Below are 19615 nucleotides of genomic sequence, written 5' to 3' on the forward strand. Positions count from 1 at the left end.
TTGCACTTCTGGGAGTTCTCGGTCCACATACTGCTTAAGCCTGCCTTGTAGAATTTTAAGCATAACCTTGCTAGCATGTGAAATGAGTGCAATTGTGCGGTAGTTGGAGCATTCTTTGGCACTGCCCTTCTTTGGGATTGGGATGTAGACTGATCTTCTCCAATCCTCTGGCTACTGCTGAGTTTTCCAAATTTGCTGGCATATTGAGTGTAGCACCTTAACAGCATCATCTTTTAAAATTTTAAATAGTTCAGCTGGAATATCATCACTTCCACTGGCCTTGTTATTAGCAGTGCTTTCTAAGGCCCATTTGACTTCACTTTCCAGGATGTCTGGCTCAAGGTCAGCAACCACACTACCTGGGGTATACGAGACATCCATTTCTTTCTGGTATAGTTCCTCTGTGTATTCTTGCCACCTCTTCTTGATGTCTTCTGCTTCTGTTAGGTCCTTTCCACTTTTGTCTTTTATTATGGCAATCTTTGTACAAAATGTTCCCTTCATATCTCCAATTTTCTTGAACAGATCTCTGGTTTTTCCCATTCTATTGTTTTTCTCTATTTCTTTGCATTGCTCGTTTAAGAAGGCCTTCTTGTCTCTCCTTGTTATTTTTTGGAAATCTGCATTCAATTTCCTGTATCTTTCACTATCTTCCTCGCATTTTGCTTGCCTTCTCTCCCCCGCTATTTGTAAGGCCTCGTTGGACAGCCACTTTGCTTTCTTGCATTTCCTTTACATTGGGATGGTTTTAGTTGCTGCCTCCTGTATAATGTTACAAGCCTCCATCCCTCCATCCATAGTTCTTCAGGCACTCTGTCCACCAAATCTAAATCCTTAAACCTGTTCCTCACTTCCACTGCATATTCATAAGGGATTTGACTTAGATTGTATCTTACCGGCCCAGTGGTTTTTCCTACTTTCTTCAGTTTAAGCTTGAATTTTGCTATAAGAAGCTGATGATCTGAGCCACAGTCAGCTCCAGGTCTTGTTTTTGCTGACTGTATAGAGCTTCTCCATCTTTGGCTGCAGAGAATATAATCAATCTGATTTCGATGCTGCCCATCTGGTGATGTCCATGTGTAGAGTCGTCTCTTGTGTTGTTGGAAAAGAGTGTTTGTGATGACCAGCTTGTTCTCTTGGCAGAACTCTATTAGCCTTTGCCCTGCTTCATTCTGAACTCCAAGGCCAAACTTGCCAGTTGTTCCTTTTATCTCTTGACTCCCTACTTTAGCATTCCAATCCCCTATAATGAGAAGAACATCCTTCTTTGGTGTCATTTCTATAAGGTGTTGTAAGTCTTCATAGAACTGGTCAATTTCAGTTTCTTCAGCACCAGTAGTTGGTGCATAAACTTGGATTACTGTGATGTTAAAAGGCCTGCCTTGGATTTGTATCGAGATCATTCTATCATTTTTGAGATTGCATCCCAGTACAGCTTTTACCACTCTTTTGTTGACTATGAGGGCCACTCCATTTCTTTTATGGGATTCTTGCCCACAGTAGTAGATATGATAGTCATCCGAACTGAATTCGCCCATTCCCGTCCATTTTAGTTCACTGATGCCCAGGATGTCAATACTTATTCTTGCCATCTCATTTTTGACCACATCCAACTTACCAAGGTTCATGGTTCTTACATTCCAGGTTCCTATGCAATATTTTTCTTTACAGCATTGGACTTTCCTTTCGCTTCCAGGCATATCCGCAACTGAGCGTCCTTTCGGCTTTGGCCCAGCCGCTTCATCAGTTCTGAATCTATTTGTACTTGTCCTCCGCTCTTCCTCAGTAGCATGTTGGACGCCTTCCGACCTGAGGGGATCATCTTCCAGCATCATAACTTATATATGCCTGTTGTCTTTGTCCATGGAGTTTTCTTGGCAGGGATACTGGAGTGGCTTGCCGGTTCCTGCTCCAGGTGGATCACGTTTGGTCAAAACTCTCCACTATGACTTGTCCATCTTGGGTGGCCCTGCACAGCATAGCTCATAGCTTCTCCGAGTTATTCAAGCCCCTTCGCCACGGCAAGGCAGTGATCCATGAAGGGGGAATTACACATACATGGTTCTTTTTAGCAGGGATGTGAGCAGCAATGCAAATTATACAGTTTGAATTGCATCTCCTTGCTAAAGTAAGTAAGACAGAGAGAGTACATCACAATGGCTTCTCTTTTTATCGTGGAATATTCCTTCCCTCCTTCATTGCATTGGCTTTTGAAGCTGCAAACATCATGGTATGAGAAATCTGTATAGAGGCAGTTATGCACAGAATGTGTGTCTTTTCCCACCATGAAGTAATTTAAACATGGGAGTGGAACTGACTAGACAAGAATGGAAAATTAACACTGCAATCCTATGTATTTTTACTCAGGAGTAACTCCCATTAATTCAATAGGACTTAATTCCTAATAAAGATGTTTAGGATTGCAGCCTCAGTGGAGGGCACTAACTAGACAATGAAATGTGGGCAGAAATTAAGGCCTTTGATGGAGCATCTATAAGACTGCATGTAGAACAGAATATCAGCACATAATACTTTAATATTTTATGTGCTTCTGAAAGACACCAGTATAAAGAATGGGCCATATATTTTGTTCTGCATTGAAAGCTTCTGCTCTCCATGGATTCTAGTCATCATTAAACTGAATTTTAGCCCAAAGATTCCACTACCGTTTTAGGATTCTTCCTTCAAGTTAGAAGTTGAAGGGCTGACATATATAGGAAAGGAACATAGTCTTCTCCAGGTTTAACTCAAAGATCCTATCAAAGTTTTAGAGACTCTTGCTTCAGATGAAGTTTTACAGAGCTGTTCTGATAGTGCTCCTTTTTTAGAAGAAGGCTTTTTCGTGAATGCCTTCCCTCACGAGGTACCTTAATATGTTCCCAAATATTGGTATGAAAAGGAAATTGGACTCTCTCATATCACCCAAATCATCCATAAAAGGTGTTTCAGTGCAATTCTCACTGAAAATACGGGGTGTGGGTGTGTTTGTGTAAATAGTGTTTTTTCATCCATAGCATAGTGAATTTTCATTAGCAGTATCTTGTAATGGGGAACAAACACATGTATTTAACAGTTATGTTAAACAGTTACATCTAATGTTTTACTTGGATGGGTGGATGATGAACAGGTGAGAGTTCATTTCCCCCTAAGAGTTCATTTCTACCGTTGTGTAGACTGGAAAAAATGCTAATTCCCTGCAACAGCAGTGTTTCTATAGCAGAGGACACCTGAATCACCTATGAGTTGGGTAGTAGCCATATTTCAGGAAGGCTGGTTCAAAATAATGTCAGAGGCTAAGGAGACATTTCCATTATTCTATTTTTCACATAAGAATTGCTGAGCGATACATGACAGCTGATGTAATGTACTTTATTCTGTCACATTTCACCACATACTGGCTGTACCCATCAATTTTGCAGGAAATGGTTACAACATGTGGGGATGTGGAATTGCTATGTCAAAATTATGCTCTTCCTCTCATTTTAATCTCAAGAAATATTCATCTTTCAGTGTGTGTAATAATTACATCCTTCTCACTTTAATTGTCCCCTACTGTTTCAATTTGAGACTATACTCTTCTTTATTTCCTTCCCTCAACTACCGTGCTGAGCTGCAACTCTTCCTGTCAGTGCTGGTGGGTCATGAACCAACAGTTCCATTCTTTTCTTTACCGGAGTTGTTATACAGCTGGATATGTGTTAGTATAAAGTGCTCTGAGACCTTGGAAATGAAGAGCACTCGACAAAAAGTGAGGTATTGTGGCTGGATTTGAAAGTGAAGTGGAAAACAGAGCACGGAAACAAAAACCAAAGCACAGAGGGCTCAGCCCAGTGGAGATGTTGCAGACAGCAGTGTAAGTTCATGGCAATGAATGATAGATGAGATATGCTGGCATTCACTCTGTGCTGGGAGCAAGCTTGGCAAAAAGAAATAGCAGAAGTGAGAAGTTAGAAGAGAAAGAAGTTAGATGTCTCAGTCATTTTGCTACAGAAAACACAGTACAAAACATCAGGGAGTGAACTTAGGAAGGCTTAGCTGAAAGTGCTTGCGCCACCTATAAAGACCTTAATGGCCTAGGCACAGGTCTACTGAAGGACTGCACCATCTCATATGAGCCTACTTAGGGTCACCTTCTGAAACCTTGTTCCAAGTGCCTCCTTTCACAGGTTTAAGTTTGTTTCCAAGGACATGACTTTTTTCAGCTAGTACCCTTTCTATGAAATGCCCTCCAGAGAACTATTTACCCTTTTAGGTGGGAAAACTTTGGTTTCCAGATGTTGCTGGACAACATTTCCCATGACCATTGGGCTACGATGGCTGGATCCGACAGCAGTTGTCGTCCAGTGCTGTTTTGGCAGCCACCAGTTGCCCATCTCTGCTCTAAAATAAATGTGCATTGCATGAAAAATACTTTGTTTTCTTTGACCTGAATCTATCCACCAATCAATTTCACTGGCTGACCCCAAGTATTTTGAGAGCATGGGGGTGGAGCCATTTTTCACACCAGAGGGGCTCTTCCAAATGATTATTACACTGTAGCAGAGAACCCGGTTTAGCTAAGACTTAACTCTGCAGCATTTTCAGCATCTGCCAGCTCTGTTTCCGAGCTGAAGCAAAACTGGTTTGTCAAAACAAATAGTAGGGACACTGTCATCAAGAAGAGAAACCTTTAACCTTAACCTAAGTTTCATTTTTTTTTCACCTGAAGAGTTTTAAAAAAGATACATTTTATATACGCAATTATTATTTTTTTAAGGGAAAGGTTAGAAGGTTTAAGGAGAGATTTCAAATTAAACAGCTTAATTTGGTGCTAGGCAAATGATCCAAAACTTCAGTAAATAATTCATCCGCGCAACGTACATCGTATTGCAGTGGGGCCTGTGATGCAAATTGTGTCGGTGGGGGGGGGCTTGTTTTGTGCAGAGACATCTTAATTCAGTACACAAAGATAATCCAAACCCCCATAAATGATTCATTACTGGATCGAGCACTGTGGATTTCTCCACAGACATGCTCTACAGTGCATTAAATATGCACGTGGCTTTTATGATGCATATTGGTAAAGTCTGAGTTTGGGAGAGAAGGATAATCAGTGCCTATTTTATCACATAGATAACTTAAAACTGAGGGAGTCGATATCTAAGCACAAAAATGGAAAGCAACCACCTACCTGCAATTATTGCAGTAAGGCACATATTTGTGACATTTCATCACAATATATTCACTTTGGAATAATTTCAGGAATGTGGCAACTTCAGAGACATACCTGACCCTAAGGTTCACAACAGATTATGCATTCATCATCCCTATTTCCATTTCACCCCTAGCTATTGATCATTGATCATGCTTGCTGCGGCTAATGGGAGTTATGGGTACAGCAACACCTAGAAGGCCCAAGGTTCTCCACACCTGGCTTATGAACTGATTTAAGCTAGGAGAACTCCTCCATGTAAAATCCAATCTTCAGGGAGGTCAGTGCCAAAATATATATATCGGAGAGTCGATTGGATTGAGTTTGCAATTGGTGTGCTCTGCACTGCACAGAATGTGAATTTATGTTTCTTTCAGGATAGCACCAAAATCATTTTTAGGTGGACTATTTTTTATTTCATCTCCTCTACTTCAGTATGTAATAGTATGTCATATAGATACAATTGCTACTTCAGATCATGCTCCAGTATCTCTTGCCATACAGTTATCTGATGTTGCTTAAATAATTTATTATTTATATGCCACTCAACTGACAGGGTTGCTCCAGCCATTCTGGCTCTTGGCATTTAAACACGGGGCTTCTGAATAATGGGGGGGGGGCGTTAAGACGGGAGTTTAATTTCAGGAATATTTTGAAAATAATGGAGGTACAACTTCTTCGTGTACTATTGAATGGTGAGCATGTAATGGAGAGAAAACAGTGAATCCCTTTTTAAGTCTATTTGCAGCATCCGCTTCTCCAAATCTGCATCAAAGTTTACAACACACTAAATATGAATTTAATAATTTATTGCCTGTTAAAGCTGAATTTGCATTGACGTAAATATGCCAGAAGTATTGGGAACATGCAAATGTTCCATCTGCGCAACCATTGCAGTTCACCAGACAGAATGACCCCCTTCCCCATGCACTATTTTGGGGGTTCTCCTAAAACGCCCCAGATCCAATTTCGTGGTGACACAGGGGTAGCGGGGAGGAGAGGGGGAAGCTACGATAATAAACATTTAAAATGGCTACTACTCTGGAAATTTTATGCTATGGCTTCATGTAACATCTGCTATCATTAGTCCATGACATCTCGTCCCAGCAAAAGCAATAAAATAAAACTACAATATCACAACTCAAAGCAGATGCAGCAAAACTAAAGGATAAATAATAGAAAGAACTGTAAGTGAAGCTCTAGCCAGGCAGAAGCAGGAGCAGAATTCAATATCATTAAAAAAATAAAATCCTGCAGCAAAGTAAAAACTCCAAATAGAATAAAAACTACCATGCTCCCCCAAAAACTTCCTAGAAAGCAGAGTTTTTGCCACACGGTGGAAGCCATTAAAAGGAGAGTGGGGACACTCAAGCCAGGTGTCCATCAGAAGCAAATTACAAATCCTAGCCACAGCTAACCAGAGTTATACTTACAAGGCCACTCTCTGTCATTGCTGTGAAACTTTAGCTCTGGAGCATTTGTGCTTGTTTTATTTAGTCATCTTGCATTGTTCTTCTGTCACTCATTTTCTACCTCTCTTCTTATGACAAAAAACGCTGCTCATCAACTGGGCTTTTTAGCAAATATATTACTTATATTCTCACCTTCCTAAAAAACCCAAATGTGTTTGCATTCAACTTAGAACTTGGAAATGAACCAGAAAAGTAATGAAACGAGGATGAAAGCACTGGTAGGAACCATCTGCTATAATGAGGTCTATTAAGAAAGTTACATTGGTATTCTATTAATCTTGAAATAATCTTTTAATTCCCTCTTCTTAAAGGATTTGCCTTCCTATCTCAGCCACTGGCTGGCTTTGCTATAGTTTTCTTTTGTGTTTCCTCATTATCCAATCCTTGTTCCGAAATAGCTGTATCTTCGTTTTTAATTACTTTTCTCCGCCTTCTCTATATTAATCGGGCTAGTTAGGTCATTATCTTCTCTCTTCAGGCCTTTTTGAGCCAATTTATTGGTCATTTTAGTGTAGACAATTTCCCCCAAGCTGCAGGTATAGGTACACGTCGAATGATTTCATAGACATAAGCTAAATCTTCGATTTAATTACCACATTGCTTCATGAAGCAAAGCTGTTGTCCCTTTGGATTCTCCAGATATAATACCATTAAGTTTTGACATTGAATCGGAACAAATTAAAAACCACTTGGGCCAGGAAGCTGCTGTTCTGTGTGCCATAGTAATTGCAATAAATTGAGCACTGTAGAATTTCAAGGGAACATTAAACTGGATCGAATCCCCACCATCACCCTGGTTATAAATGCAGTTCCTAAAAGAGTCTCAAGGGATAATGAATGTCAGTGCACCACATGGAAATGGGATAGCAAACTGAATTTCTTCTCTGATGTCGAGTTGGATTCACAATACATCAGAGGCTTACAAAACTCATCTCATATATGGGGGGAGTAGAAGAAACACTTATATCCAAAGAAAAAATATACTTTAAAAGCAATAGAAGCTGTTATACTCTAACTGGGAACAAGTTCAAATCTTAAGATTTGCATGTGAGCATAAGTGAAAAACATATTGGCATGATGGCACTCCATATGGATGCTATAATGTTTGTAAACAGCTTACCATATTGCTGGGGCTAATCTCACAATGCATCCCATGCTTCACCTCTGCTTCCAGGAACATATGTTCAGAAAATGCTCCTCCGGTCCACCTAGTTAACAGGTGATTGTGAAATCACCATTGAAATCACCATGGCAACTTGTGCTTTTGTTGATACAGTCTAAAGAAAGGGGTTGAATTACCAGGCTGGTGGCATGGAATTTTAACAGAACAATATTGTTTAGTAAATGTGATTTTCTCAGAACTACACCCTCGTGTAACTAATTGTCTTTGCTATGTGGTTTTAAAGCAGTACCATAGCATTGGCTCCATGTCTTATAAACAGGCATGCCGTTGTATAACTGAAGATCCTCTCTCTATACCAGACTGACTGCGCTCTGAGATTTTCTCAGGAGGCTCTTCAATGTCTTTTGCAATGGAGGGAAGCTCATTGTGTCTGTTATATACATAACGACTGTATGTTTGATTGTGTACAGCTGCATTAGGTAATGCAGCAACAGTTACATGAAATGGGGGAGGGTGTTGGGATTTAATTCCCCCCGTTGCAGGATGTGTAATTGTTTTCATCACATGTCTGTGTTGACATTTCATACTGTTGGAGTCATGAGAACGGAAGTTTCAGTTACACTGTTCCATTATGTTGTACTATTGCTTTTCTGCTCTCTCGGAGATGGAGAAAGGAGCCATGTTTTCTTCTGTTCTGTTTTATACATAATAAAGTAGCTTAGAAATCCACATCTCCAATGCCTAGCTCCTGCTTGGACTCTGCTATTGTATTGTGTGCATATATCTTCGGATATGTGTTCCAGAAGTGCATCGGGAAAGAAGAGTGATGAATCACCCCAAGGGTCGCTTGTGGGGGAGAACGTAGCTGCCTGGCATTCTCTAGTTGGTGCAAGAAGCCCAGCAATGTCTATCTCCATGTACCCAGGCACCAACAGGTGAGACGGAACATGAGCCTTCTCTGGAGGTGCCTGTATCATGGAATCTCTTCTCACAAGCGCAACTGGCACAAACATTAACATTTTGGCATCAGGCTATTTACTTGTTTGCCCAGGCATTATAAATTGATGGTTATTTAGCTTGCTCTCTTGCCTTGAGCTGTGTGTTTTGTTTCTCAATTGATATGTATTTTATCATTTACGTTTTGTAATTTATGTATCACTGTAGATGAAGAGTGGGTTGGAGACTGACTGACTGACTGACTGACTGACTGACTGACTGACTAAATAAATAAATAAATAAATAAATAAATAAATAAATAGTGATTAGTGATATGTATCAGGTGCAGAAATGCCCATCTATGTATACATGCTTGATTGCTTGTTAATGATCAGTGATGATCACCTGATGTGCTGATGTTTCTAGAGCCAGGTGACATTTATTCAGTGGGTAATATCAGTGAGTAAAAGATGTTACTTCAGTAGCCTAGCTACAAAGCATGTAAGTTTGTCTGCGGTTTTAAAAATTAAGGTGCCTGGGGAAAAGGTGGAATGATGATGATGATGATGCACATAGCCAGAATCCCATCTGTCAGCCATGATGCCATGGCATCATAGAAAAAGAATGACATGTTGTGAACATTTCCAGGCTGCACTCTGTAAACACATATGCACAAAACTTCAAAGATGCTCCAAAAATCATAGGACATAATACATGGAAGCTTTTATCAAACTTAATTTGGCTAACAGATTCTGAATTGCAATAAGGTACTAATGGGTCAGTCAGTTCACTCATCCTTGCTTTGAAGGACTTCTTAAGTGAGAAGGAATGTTAACCTTAATACAGTACGTCTTTTTTTCTTTTTCTTTTACTTTGTCGCTCTTTAAAGAGCTGCCATGTTTGCCAAGTTTCTCTGCATCCCAGGATTGTATTTCTTATGCCTTATTTCTTTAGAGGAATGTATGTCTCTCTTGGCTGCTTCTCCAAAAGATCTCTTTAACCTTTCATTAAATGTGCTGACAGCTGGTATCAGTTCCTCATGAATTAGTTCAGTGCATTTCCATTTACATATGTCCCAACAGAATTCATTAGCGTTCCGTGCAGGTTCCTGTCCTCTGATTTCCTTTGTAAATTCAAACATGAGCCAGAGTAAATAATTGGAAGTGAGGATATGGAGAGTAAGGTGGGGAAGAAGGAATGCTCAGGTGCCTGTGTTGCATCTAATTTACATTTCTGGGGCAGGGTCTCCATAAGGCAGATTTGCTCAGACTGGCTTCTCCATTATCTTGAGGAGTGCATGTGTATGATGCATTATAACTTTTCAGAATGAAATGTCAGATAGGTTGGGAGTGTTTGAATCAAATCCTGGCTGTTCATTGGTCAATGGAGGCATTCCACATTGTGCACTACCCTTGCAGAAGGTGCTTTTCCACTTCTAGTTACCCCCCTACTGCGGTTGCCTCCCCCTTTCAGCCCCACCAACTTGCCATATCTGGAAGAAAGAGTAACAGACAAGTTGTAACTGCACCACGGTTATTTATCATTCTTCAAGACTCGGCAAAATGCCTGGTTAACAGCTTGGAGGCAACATCAGACAACATGGAGGCAGTTGACAAACAGGAACAAAGGTATGGTTTCCATCACAAGACCATGGTGCAAACTGCGCTAATGGTTCTAGCTGTCTTAGGATATTGAATAACAGGATTGCAAAAATGTTGGGGAAGGAATTTGAGTAATGGAACAGAATGCATGGGAAAGTGCCTATGAAATCAATCTCAGCAAAGATTCAAGAATCAACTCTTAAACTTTTGGTAGCACTATACACTTGTAATTTTAAAACATTAACCCCAGTCTGTCTGCAAAATGCTGTAAAAGAACAGAAAGGCATGTATTTCCATTTATTGTGGCAGTGTGCAACATTCTCATGGACATGTTTGCTCCAAAGAAAATGACTGAATAAACTAAAGGCAATGGCCACACTGAATCTACCAAGATACAGAGCCTAGATGGCCCATTAAACTAAAAATTATGAGTACTTGTAAAACTCAAACATGAGCTAGCTCAAACACATGGAAGAGAGCACTTCTCACTTGCATTTCTGGGGCAGTCTGCATAAGGCACAAGTCCTCATCATTAGGCAATACATGAATAGTTTACTTAAGGATTTGATTTATTTTAAACATTTTTAATAGATTTAATCAATTTTTATTTTTATTGTATTGTAATTAAGCAGTGCTGTATATACATTGTCTAAATACAGTGCTACTACCACTACCACTACCAATAACAATAATTCTGCAATGCTTCTTTACATACAGCATGATTAATATGTATTACTTGTAAAAGGATTTGCATGATGTAAGCTAAACAGCTAGAAATTTGAGGAAGAAAATGTTTAAGTAATAGAGTTTAGCATTATTAGTAACTGCTGGAATAGCAGATTACTACCAGATGGAAAATAGACCAACATGCTGTTGCTGCTGCTGCCACAGCTGCAACTAATATCACAGCCACTACCATTATTTACCATTCATTTTATGCTTAGTACAGGATTTTAAAATTACACATGAAAGGTTGAAGCAGGGAAGAGAGCCCAATAAAAGAAGAGAAGCGGGGGGGGGAGGGAGATGAAGTGGTTAGTTGGCAAATAGATGCAATAGGGTGATCAGCATAAGTTATGCAATCTATCATTCAGGAATGCTTCTTCGAAATGCTTCCATTCATGGATCTTGAATTTGTAGCTAGATTTGAATGTAAAAATGCGACTACTACAGAGGAAACATTCCATTCTCTCCTCCTGTTTCAGCAAGTGTTTGTTCAGGTTCTTCATGTGTGTTTAAGCTGCAAGGACAAGCACAAGTCTTTTAAAGCTTGTAGTAAATAAGTACACGGTTGTTTTGTTTAACTTATTCATTTAGCTCAGTTTCTTTCACTATACTGTAGTTCTGGTGCCAAATTAAGATTGCCAACCCACGAATAGGTAAAAGTCTTGTACAATACATGGATTTAGATGGGCCTGAAAGTCAGTGGAGTCTGTAGGTGTAGTGGTTGTGTCAACATACACCTTAAGATAACAGATTTATTTGGATAGTAAAAAATAAATCAATCCTGATTACTCCCCCCCCCCTTCAATATTAGCATATAAAGCCAATGGGATAGCATCCATTGGATAAGTGCAGAATAATTACTATGGCCACATTGATATTTCACAGGAAAAGAACGCAAGTCCTGCCATGAGGCTTACTTACAGTCTAAAAGAAAAATTAAAAAGGACAGGGCTATTGGGTAAGGGTAATAAACACAAAGGGAAAAAGGAGAATAAATAGAACCAGAAATGTTAGTGTGGGCTCATATAAAAATTATTATGTCTCTCTTTCAATTAGACACAAAAAAGAATTGGATTGCAAACTAAACTCTAACCTTTTGTTTTCGTCAATGTGGTATTTTCTAATCTTTTTACCTAGAGAGGGAATGAAGATTGATTAGTTTTAAGAGGAACATCTATTCTAGGACAGTATGATGCAATTTAGTGAACCAACAGACTTGGCTAAGTCATAATACACAACTCTTGAGGAGTAGAAAACTTTCACTAAAAGCAACAGGAATAGCATAGCAAGCAGTCAGGACTCTTTTTTGTGCACAACTGAAAGACCACACAGAAAGAGATTGCTGAGGGTGACTTCAAAGATTCACCCAAGAGGGTTTCATGCACTGGAAGAAAAATGGAGCACTGAAAGTGGCAAGGCTCCCTATTCCTTAATAATCATAGGACACATGGGCTGCAGTGCTAGAGAAGAGTGTGCAGCTTTTAAGAAAGAAGAGAAAAGAGAATAAAGCTCTGTGAAATTGGAGAGACATTGCTGCAGGAACACAGTTTTGTTCAACATTCTGGTGCTTCACAACCACTTGAGTTGTTTTTTATGCTGATAGTCTATTCTGTTTAAATACAATTTTATATTGGTGTATATTGATGTTTTGTGGTGCTGATTATGCATGAATCTGATAGCTTTGCTGAAGACTGGTGCAAGGGCTCAGTCCTACACACACTTACCTGGGAGTAGGGATTTCGGGGGGGGGGGCGGATTTCATTTCAGTATGCATTTAAAGCCAAATCTATGCAGTCTGTACTTTCTCAAACAATATACAAACAGAAATGCAGCCATCCTTATCTGGTAACTGATAAATATAATCAAATGAATAAAATAAATACTCTCTTTCCTCTCCAGCAAGGAAGGAAGGAAGGAAGGAAGGAACCAACCAACCAACCAACCAACCAACCAAGAGAGATTGGTCTATGAAATGTCAGAGGCATTCCTGGAATGAGAATGAGTTGTCTTGCTAGTGTGCTCTAGGACTAGATTAGCAAACTGGAGCTTTGTTAGGGGAAAGTTCCAAAAGATTTCTTTGGTACCAAGCATTTATTTAAAACAGAGTACAAACTGCATATTTCATACTTACGTCTCATTAGCAGTACTACTGGAATCAAGAGGAGAACCAAAAGCACAATAGCACCAAGAATCAGCACTTCCTAACAGGAAAAAATACAAACCAAATAGGCTTTTAAAACGGTTATGATCCAGGTTAAGTTTGCCAACAGACGAGGACACCTGGACACCAGTGTTCTGGCCTAAAGCTCCAGTTGGTGGGCTGAAAGGAGTGGATCGGTCAGCACATTTCACTTGAGTTGGATTTTATGATCCAACCCACTCTACCTTCCAAATATACGGGTTCGCTTTTCCTTTACATTAAAGATCAGAACTAGAGATGTAAGTAGAAGAACATTTACACATGCTGGGGACAAGCGTTCAATAAATTTCTCTTTCACCTGGACCAGGGTGCATTTTTGAGGGTGTAAATTGGAACAGCCTTGTCATGGTAATCCCTTGTGTCCATACAGTATGGCCAGAAAAAGCATATGCAGATGTATGCTGAAGGCCTGACTTTTCTTCCCTGGAGTAGAGCAGAAGAAGGATTCAGGGAAGTAATGCATGTCCCAGTGGTTGACAATACAGAACCCATGGGTAGCAGTGTGCCCACCAGTATCATCTATGGCACCCATGAAAAGTCTCAGTAAACATCTCAAAAATCCACGATACATCAGAGACTTGATCTTCCTACTCCATTCCTGTTTGCACTGGCTCAGTCTCTCCTACAATGAATATACTCCCTTAAACATGTCACATTTAACTGGGTGTCAGGATTGGACACACACCTTCCCACTCATTCCGAACAGAGAAGAGGAACAAAGAGTTTCCCTCCATGAGCAAGTCTGGTGGTAGCTGATATACATGGATTTCCGCCCATTGACAGGTTAACTGTTGTGGGAGAGGGATCATGCCTGCACCATTTTGTGGCCCCATCTCTTTTTCTGCTCTTTTAGATGTGGCAGCCATTTTGTGTTCTGACATGGCCCCACAGTTGTCATTTTGTGACTGGTGTCAAGATATGCCCACTAACCCCCAAAGGTTGGTAACCCCTCACTTAACCCCTTTTTGACTGGCTAATGTTTCTGCTCCAAATCCCATGCTTTCCCCTGTGTACGTATATGGCAGGAGTCTGAGCTTGTTGGAAAAGTAAGCAACCAAATACAATAAATACCTTATATGTTACTAGCATATCAGAAATTCCAAACTGGTTTTGGCTAAAAAAAGAGAGAGAGAAATGAGGATCACAAATCATAAATACACATTTTAAAGCTTATAACATTCCAATGAGAGTTTCCACAATAAAACTGGTTGAACAGACATGGAGAAAATTAAATTACTTTGATTTTTATTTGCAGTGGTAATTGATTTTTATTTGCAGTGATAATGTCATTGCAGCTGTAAGCCATTAATAAGAACATGACACCACAGATATTCTTCCAGTACATGGGATTATGAATCAAATGAAACCACCCCAACCTCTGGAACCCTGTGGGATGCCTGGAGTAGGGTTACAAGGAGGCAGCCATTCCCATCCCAGGTTGATCAAAAACAGCACCCTTTCTTTCCACTGCAGTTCAGCTTCTGCTAAAACCTGTTACTCATCTCACTATTCGCTATGGCCAAAATGTATGTAATTAATGAAGAACTAATTTCAGTGGAAGGGGAATGTTAGGAAAAAGAGCAGAAAATAATGTAATGACTTGTGCAACATTTCCGGGTAAAAAAAGAATAGTGAATACCTACTTGTTATTTGCTGGAGTCATTTCCATTCCTGACTTCTGATTATCATGTGAATGTTGGGGATTTTCACTTCCATTCCTGTTTCCAGTGGAGTTCTTTGACATCTGTGGGTGAACCACAGCACTTTTGGGGGACTGAAGGGTTTGGTCTTCTGAGAAGTAAGGGACAGTTCTCTGAGGAGATTCTAAGGGATTTGAAGAGGAACATTTGACTGAGAAGACTACAGTGCTGATGCAGACAATAAAAACACCCACCTAGAGTAAGGTTACCAGATTTTTTCAATGAATCCGGGGACACTTTTCAACTTCCTACTAAATAGATGGATTTTGTCAGGGGACTGATTTGTAAATACAGAGACTGTCCCCGGGAAACGGGGACATCTGGTAACTTTAACCTAGAGAATACAGTGGAGGAGAAAGCAGCAGGAGATACAGCCTACTGAGCTCACAGCGATCATCCAGTAGCAGCTCCATTGCCATAGGAATGAGAGACACTGAGGCAAACAACTGCTTTTGAGCCCAGGACTGTGTAGCAAGGGACAGGTTTAAGAATCTATTCACATTAAACTGTATACACATCTTGGGTAGTCCCACAACCACCACCACTTTCCACTACTTTCATCTACCGGTACTTTCTTTCAGACAACATGGGGGCTGTGGAGACAACAAACATAATGTTGGGGCCCTGGCTTTGTTTCTCATCATGCATCTCAGGTCCCCATAATTCCTTCCACTTGGGAGTATGTTCCCACCAAACACTGGAAAAGAACAGATAACATATTCCACTGTGATCTCTTTACCTCCAGGTAGGATATTGCCTTATAGTGCTGGTGTTTTTACTTTTTCCTGCATCCTACGATAATGACCACAAACTGTCCATTGCATAGGAGAACCTTCAGGGGAATTATCTTTAGTGATTTTTCACAAATGGTCTGACACTTACAATATTGTAAATTTCAGGCTTCCAGGAACTCTCCAGTTTGCAGCCCCATCACACCATTTCACCAGAGTGCATATTGGGGGGAAATTGGAGTTTCCTCACTCCTTTCTGAGGTAATATGGAAATACTGACTGACTTGGCAAGCTTTTCGGGCATCTGAATTATCTGAGGAAAGCCTTGAATTGGTTTTTGTTTTTAAAGTGAGATGAGGGGCGAAAAATATGGTTAGAATTTTTCTCTTTCGGAAGAGAAGGTTTTATTCTGGAATTATTGCCTAAGTTTATGGGGTCTTTTCACATGGGAGCAACAGGAAATCAATGAGCCCTCCTTCCTCCCCCCGCCTATCCCCAGACTTGGGTGTTGGCTGCTGTTTGTGGCTAGGAATTGGATTGTGGAAAACAAAACAAGTAGGTCATGAATGCACATGTCAAATCTAGAATCTGAATTTCTGAGGACAGTTTCACAGAGGCTACTGGGGAGTCTGGCCAATCCTTTACAGCAGGAAAGGAAAGTCATCATAGGCAGACTTCTCTGCCATGATGAATCCTTCTTGTGAATGCAACCTCCTTACATGGTCTGACTTACATTAACAAAGTCTTGAAGAATAGCTCAAAATGGAGAATTGAAAACAATTGTTTTGATGGGTTGCATGGGAAATGAGGAAGCTCATAAGCAGAAGGAAAGGAAACTTCTGTGTTTCTTTGGTCCTAGTGCCAACAATCTAGAACATGAAATGTGATTTAAGTAACTGTGTTCCAGGGTACACTTGACTTCTGGAAAACTAGCTCTGCCTTTGGGTTCTGGGAGAAATGCCTAGGCCCATGAAATAAAGGCATTTTTGGGGCCACGCGGTCAAGCTATATCTGTTGCAGCAAAGATTAATACAGAACTAAGAAATACTTCAAGCCGACAGACAATGGAACACACTTAAGAATGCAACTGCAGTCATACCTCGGGTTACAAAAGCTCCGGGTTGCGCATTTTTGAGTTATGTACCGCGCCAAACCCGGAAGTACTGAAATGGGTTATTTCCGGGTTTCGTCATGCGCATGTGCAGACGCAGCGCTTCAGGCTGCGAACACTGCAGGCTGCAAACATGCCTCCCACACAGATCACGGTCGCAACCCGAGGTATGACTGTAACTGTGAGGGAAGAGCAATCCAGATAAAATGGAAGGTGGGGTTAGGGGGGATATTTTAAAAGGAGCACAGAAGAAGTGGGGAGCTATTCCCCACCCCCTTCCTTTTTTTCACCTCAAAGTTGCTTAACCTAGCTGGTTTTTCAATTGGAGCTACTTCTAGTCCCAGATTGCCATGGGGGGGGGCATATGGGAGAGCCAGTGTTTAGGAGGAATGAGTTCACTTCTCCACTTCCACCTACCTTCTCACTTATGCCATTTTATGCTTTAAATTGTCCTGTCTTTATATGGATTTCCAGTTATTTCACCCAGATCTTCCACCATCATTTCTAATTTGACAGCCTGTATGTAGCTTGTGTGCTTTCAATGCCTGTTGAAAACCCTTTTTATTTTACTCAGACTTTCCCTAGGAGAACAGCTGTCTTTTTGTTTGCAGCTGATTTGATTATTACTGAAGAATATTCAAGTCATGCTTTCAATGTTATCTTATGGCTGGTCCCCCTGCCATCTTGTCCACCACTTAACTATTTTATATCAAGCATTTTATAAATTCTTAGAGCAAATAAATAAATAAATTGAACTTAAAGGAGGCAGTTCTTCTGGGTTAAGCATTGTACCTGTAGCTGGAGGGGCAGTCACTGTGGTAAAAAAACAACAGACATTTTCGGTGAACTCATCCTGGTGACTGGTTGGTGATGGTTTGAAGTTGACCGATGGACTGGTTGGTGATGGTTTGAAGTTGACCGATGGAGAAGTTGACCGATGGTTTGAAGTTGACCGATGGATGACAGCCATGTCTGTCGTCACAAAAGATGTGGTCATTGTTGGAATATGAGCATCAGTGGGGGCTGCAGTGGGGGAATCAGGGCTATTTGAAATAAAAGGAGAGGCTTGTGGGAAAGTAACTGTGGTTACTAAGGGAGAAGGAGTACTTGTGGTGATAATCACTTGAGGTGTGGTGGCAATAGTTGTGGTGGAGACTGTGGTTGTTGTGGTAGAGACTGTAGTTGTTGCTGTAAGAAAACAACAAAAATATCTATCAGAACTACATCTATGGAATGGGAACAAAGCAAATGGTGGCCAAAAAGATGACAACTCAAGCCAACAAATGAGTAGGTTGAAGGGGAAATTGTTTACTAACTGAGATTCTGTGATAGGTCAGATGAAAATATTTTTGATTAGATTGTTCAGCTCTGCTGCCAGCTAGATCAATTGCAGCTGAACAATGGTCCACAGACTCCCCACACAGTGAACTTGTAGTGCAGAGAAACCTAACATCTATTTTTCATAATTCTCATAGGATGGGGAATATGGACAGAGGATAATAATTCCACTCACCTCTATTAACCTGTAGATCCAAGGTAATTTTAATGTCATTGAACCAGCCTGGGACTTCAATACGACAGCAGTACAATCCTTTATCTCTTTCATTTAGACCTGTAATTGTCAGGGACACATCTCCCCATGTCACAGATCCCCTTAACTGGTACCTATATGAGTTTCTTGATATCACCCGCCTTCCATCCGTGCGGAGAATTTCGTTGCTGCATTTAGAATTTGGGCAGCTGCCTTGGCCCCAGCACATATCAGTAAGGTCATCGCTGTTTCGGACAGGATAGGTGCATGGCAGTTTGATGGCTTGGCCCACCACCCCTCTTACTACTGTTTGAGATATGGTATCCACTGAGAAGAAAAGAACAGAGAAAATGGTCAAGAATATTTTACTCCATAAAATGTAATGTTGCTTTCCTGAAATGAAGGAACCAGTTTTCCTGAAAAACTATATATTTAAATTGTTAGCTATATATGAATGCGTTCATCACTTTTCTGTTATGTATATAGAAATCAAGCACACCATTACATTTGTTATTTATTTAATGTGTTTAATAACCAAGCAACATACAATTAAAAATATTTCAACAGTTGATATATCATATCAATACAGTGGTACCTCGGGTTACATACGCTTCAGGTTACAGACTCCGCCAACCCTGAAATAGTGCTTCAGATTAAGAACTTTGCTTCAGGATAAGAACAGAAATCGTTCTCCGGCGGCGCGGCAGCAGCAGGAGGCCCCATTAGCTACAGTGGTGCTTCAGGTTAAGAACAGTTTCAGGTTAAGAACGGACCTACAGAACGAATTAAGTACTTAACCCGAGGTACTACTGTAGTCTGAAACAAATAATCTAAACTAAAACCCAGTTGAAACTAACAAGCAGCAAGTCCATTTGACATGTGTTTTGATGACAGTGGATTGATAGAGGGAGAATATTTTTATCAGACAATGATTCACTTATTATTGCATGAATCGGAGTCCCATTTATCATGCCTTACACCTCAGTCCTATACATATCTCAGCTGTAATTCCCAAGACCAATCATGCTTAGGTTATTTTTATTTTTTTGCCCGTTTTCCATCTGCCTTAGATTTCCTAGCCATTCCCGAATCATTTTCAGTAGAGGCAGGCAACCTGTTGCCTTCCAGATATTCTTAACTACAACTTCCGTTATTCCTACCCATTGGCCATGCTGGCTGAGGCTGATGAGAGTTGTAGTCCAGAACACCTGTAGCTTTCCACCCCTTGTTTTTTTAAGTAAGTAGATTCTGGCATCCCCACTGTCAATGCCAGTTTACACTAGAAGAGTGAGT

At 40.4% G+C, this 19615-nt stretch overlaps 1 protein-coding gene across 1 annotated transcript in view; it reads right to left on the bottom strand.

Moving 5' to 3' along the window:
- Window positions 1-10606: 10606 nt before the first annotated feature.
- LOC114591394 (uncharacterized) overlaps window positions 10607-19615 on the bottom strand; it is a 29175-nt gene continuing 20166 nt past the window's right edge. The window contains exons 8-14 of the mRNA XM_077923491.1: window positions 18305-18649; window positions 17584-17979; window positions 14893-15073; window positions 14321-14363; window positions 13181-13250; window positions 12143-12182; window positions 10607-11563 (exon numbers count right to left, since the gene is read on the bottom strand). Of these exons, the coding sequence (XP_077779617.1) occupies window positions 11491-11563; window positions 12143-12182; window positions 13181-13250; window positions 14321-14363; window positions 14893-15073; window positions 17584-17979; window positions 18305-18649 (1148 nt within the window). The 3' untranslated portion in view covers window positions 10607-11490. The remainder of the gene's footprint in view (window positions 11564-12142; window positions 12183-13180; window positions 13251-14320; window positions 14364-14892; window positions 15074-17583; window positions 17980-18304; window positions 18650-19615) is intronic.

The sequence above is a fragment of the Podarcis muralis genome, chromosome 2 (genome assembly GCF_964188315.1).
Source record: "Podarcis muralis chromosome 2, rPodMur119.hap1.1, whole genome shotgun sequence".
In the NCBI taxonomy this organism is placed as follows: Eukaryota; Metazoa; Chordata; class Lepidosauria; order Squamata; family Lacertidae; genus Podarcis; species Podarcis muralis.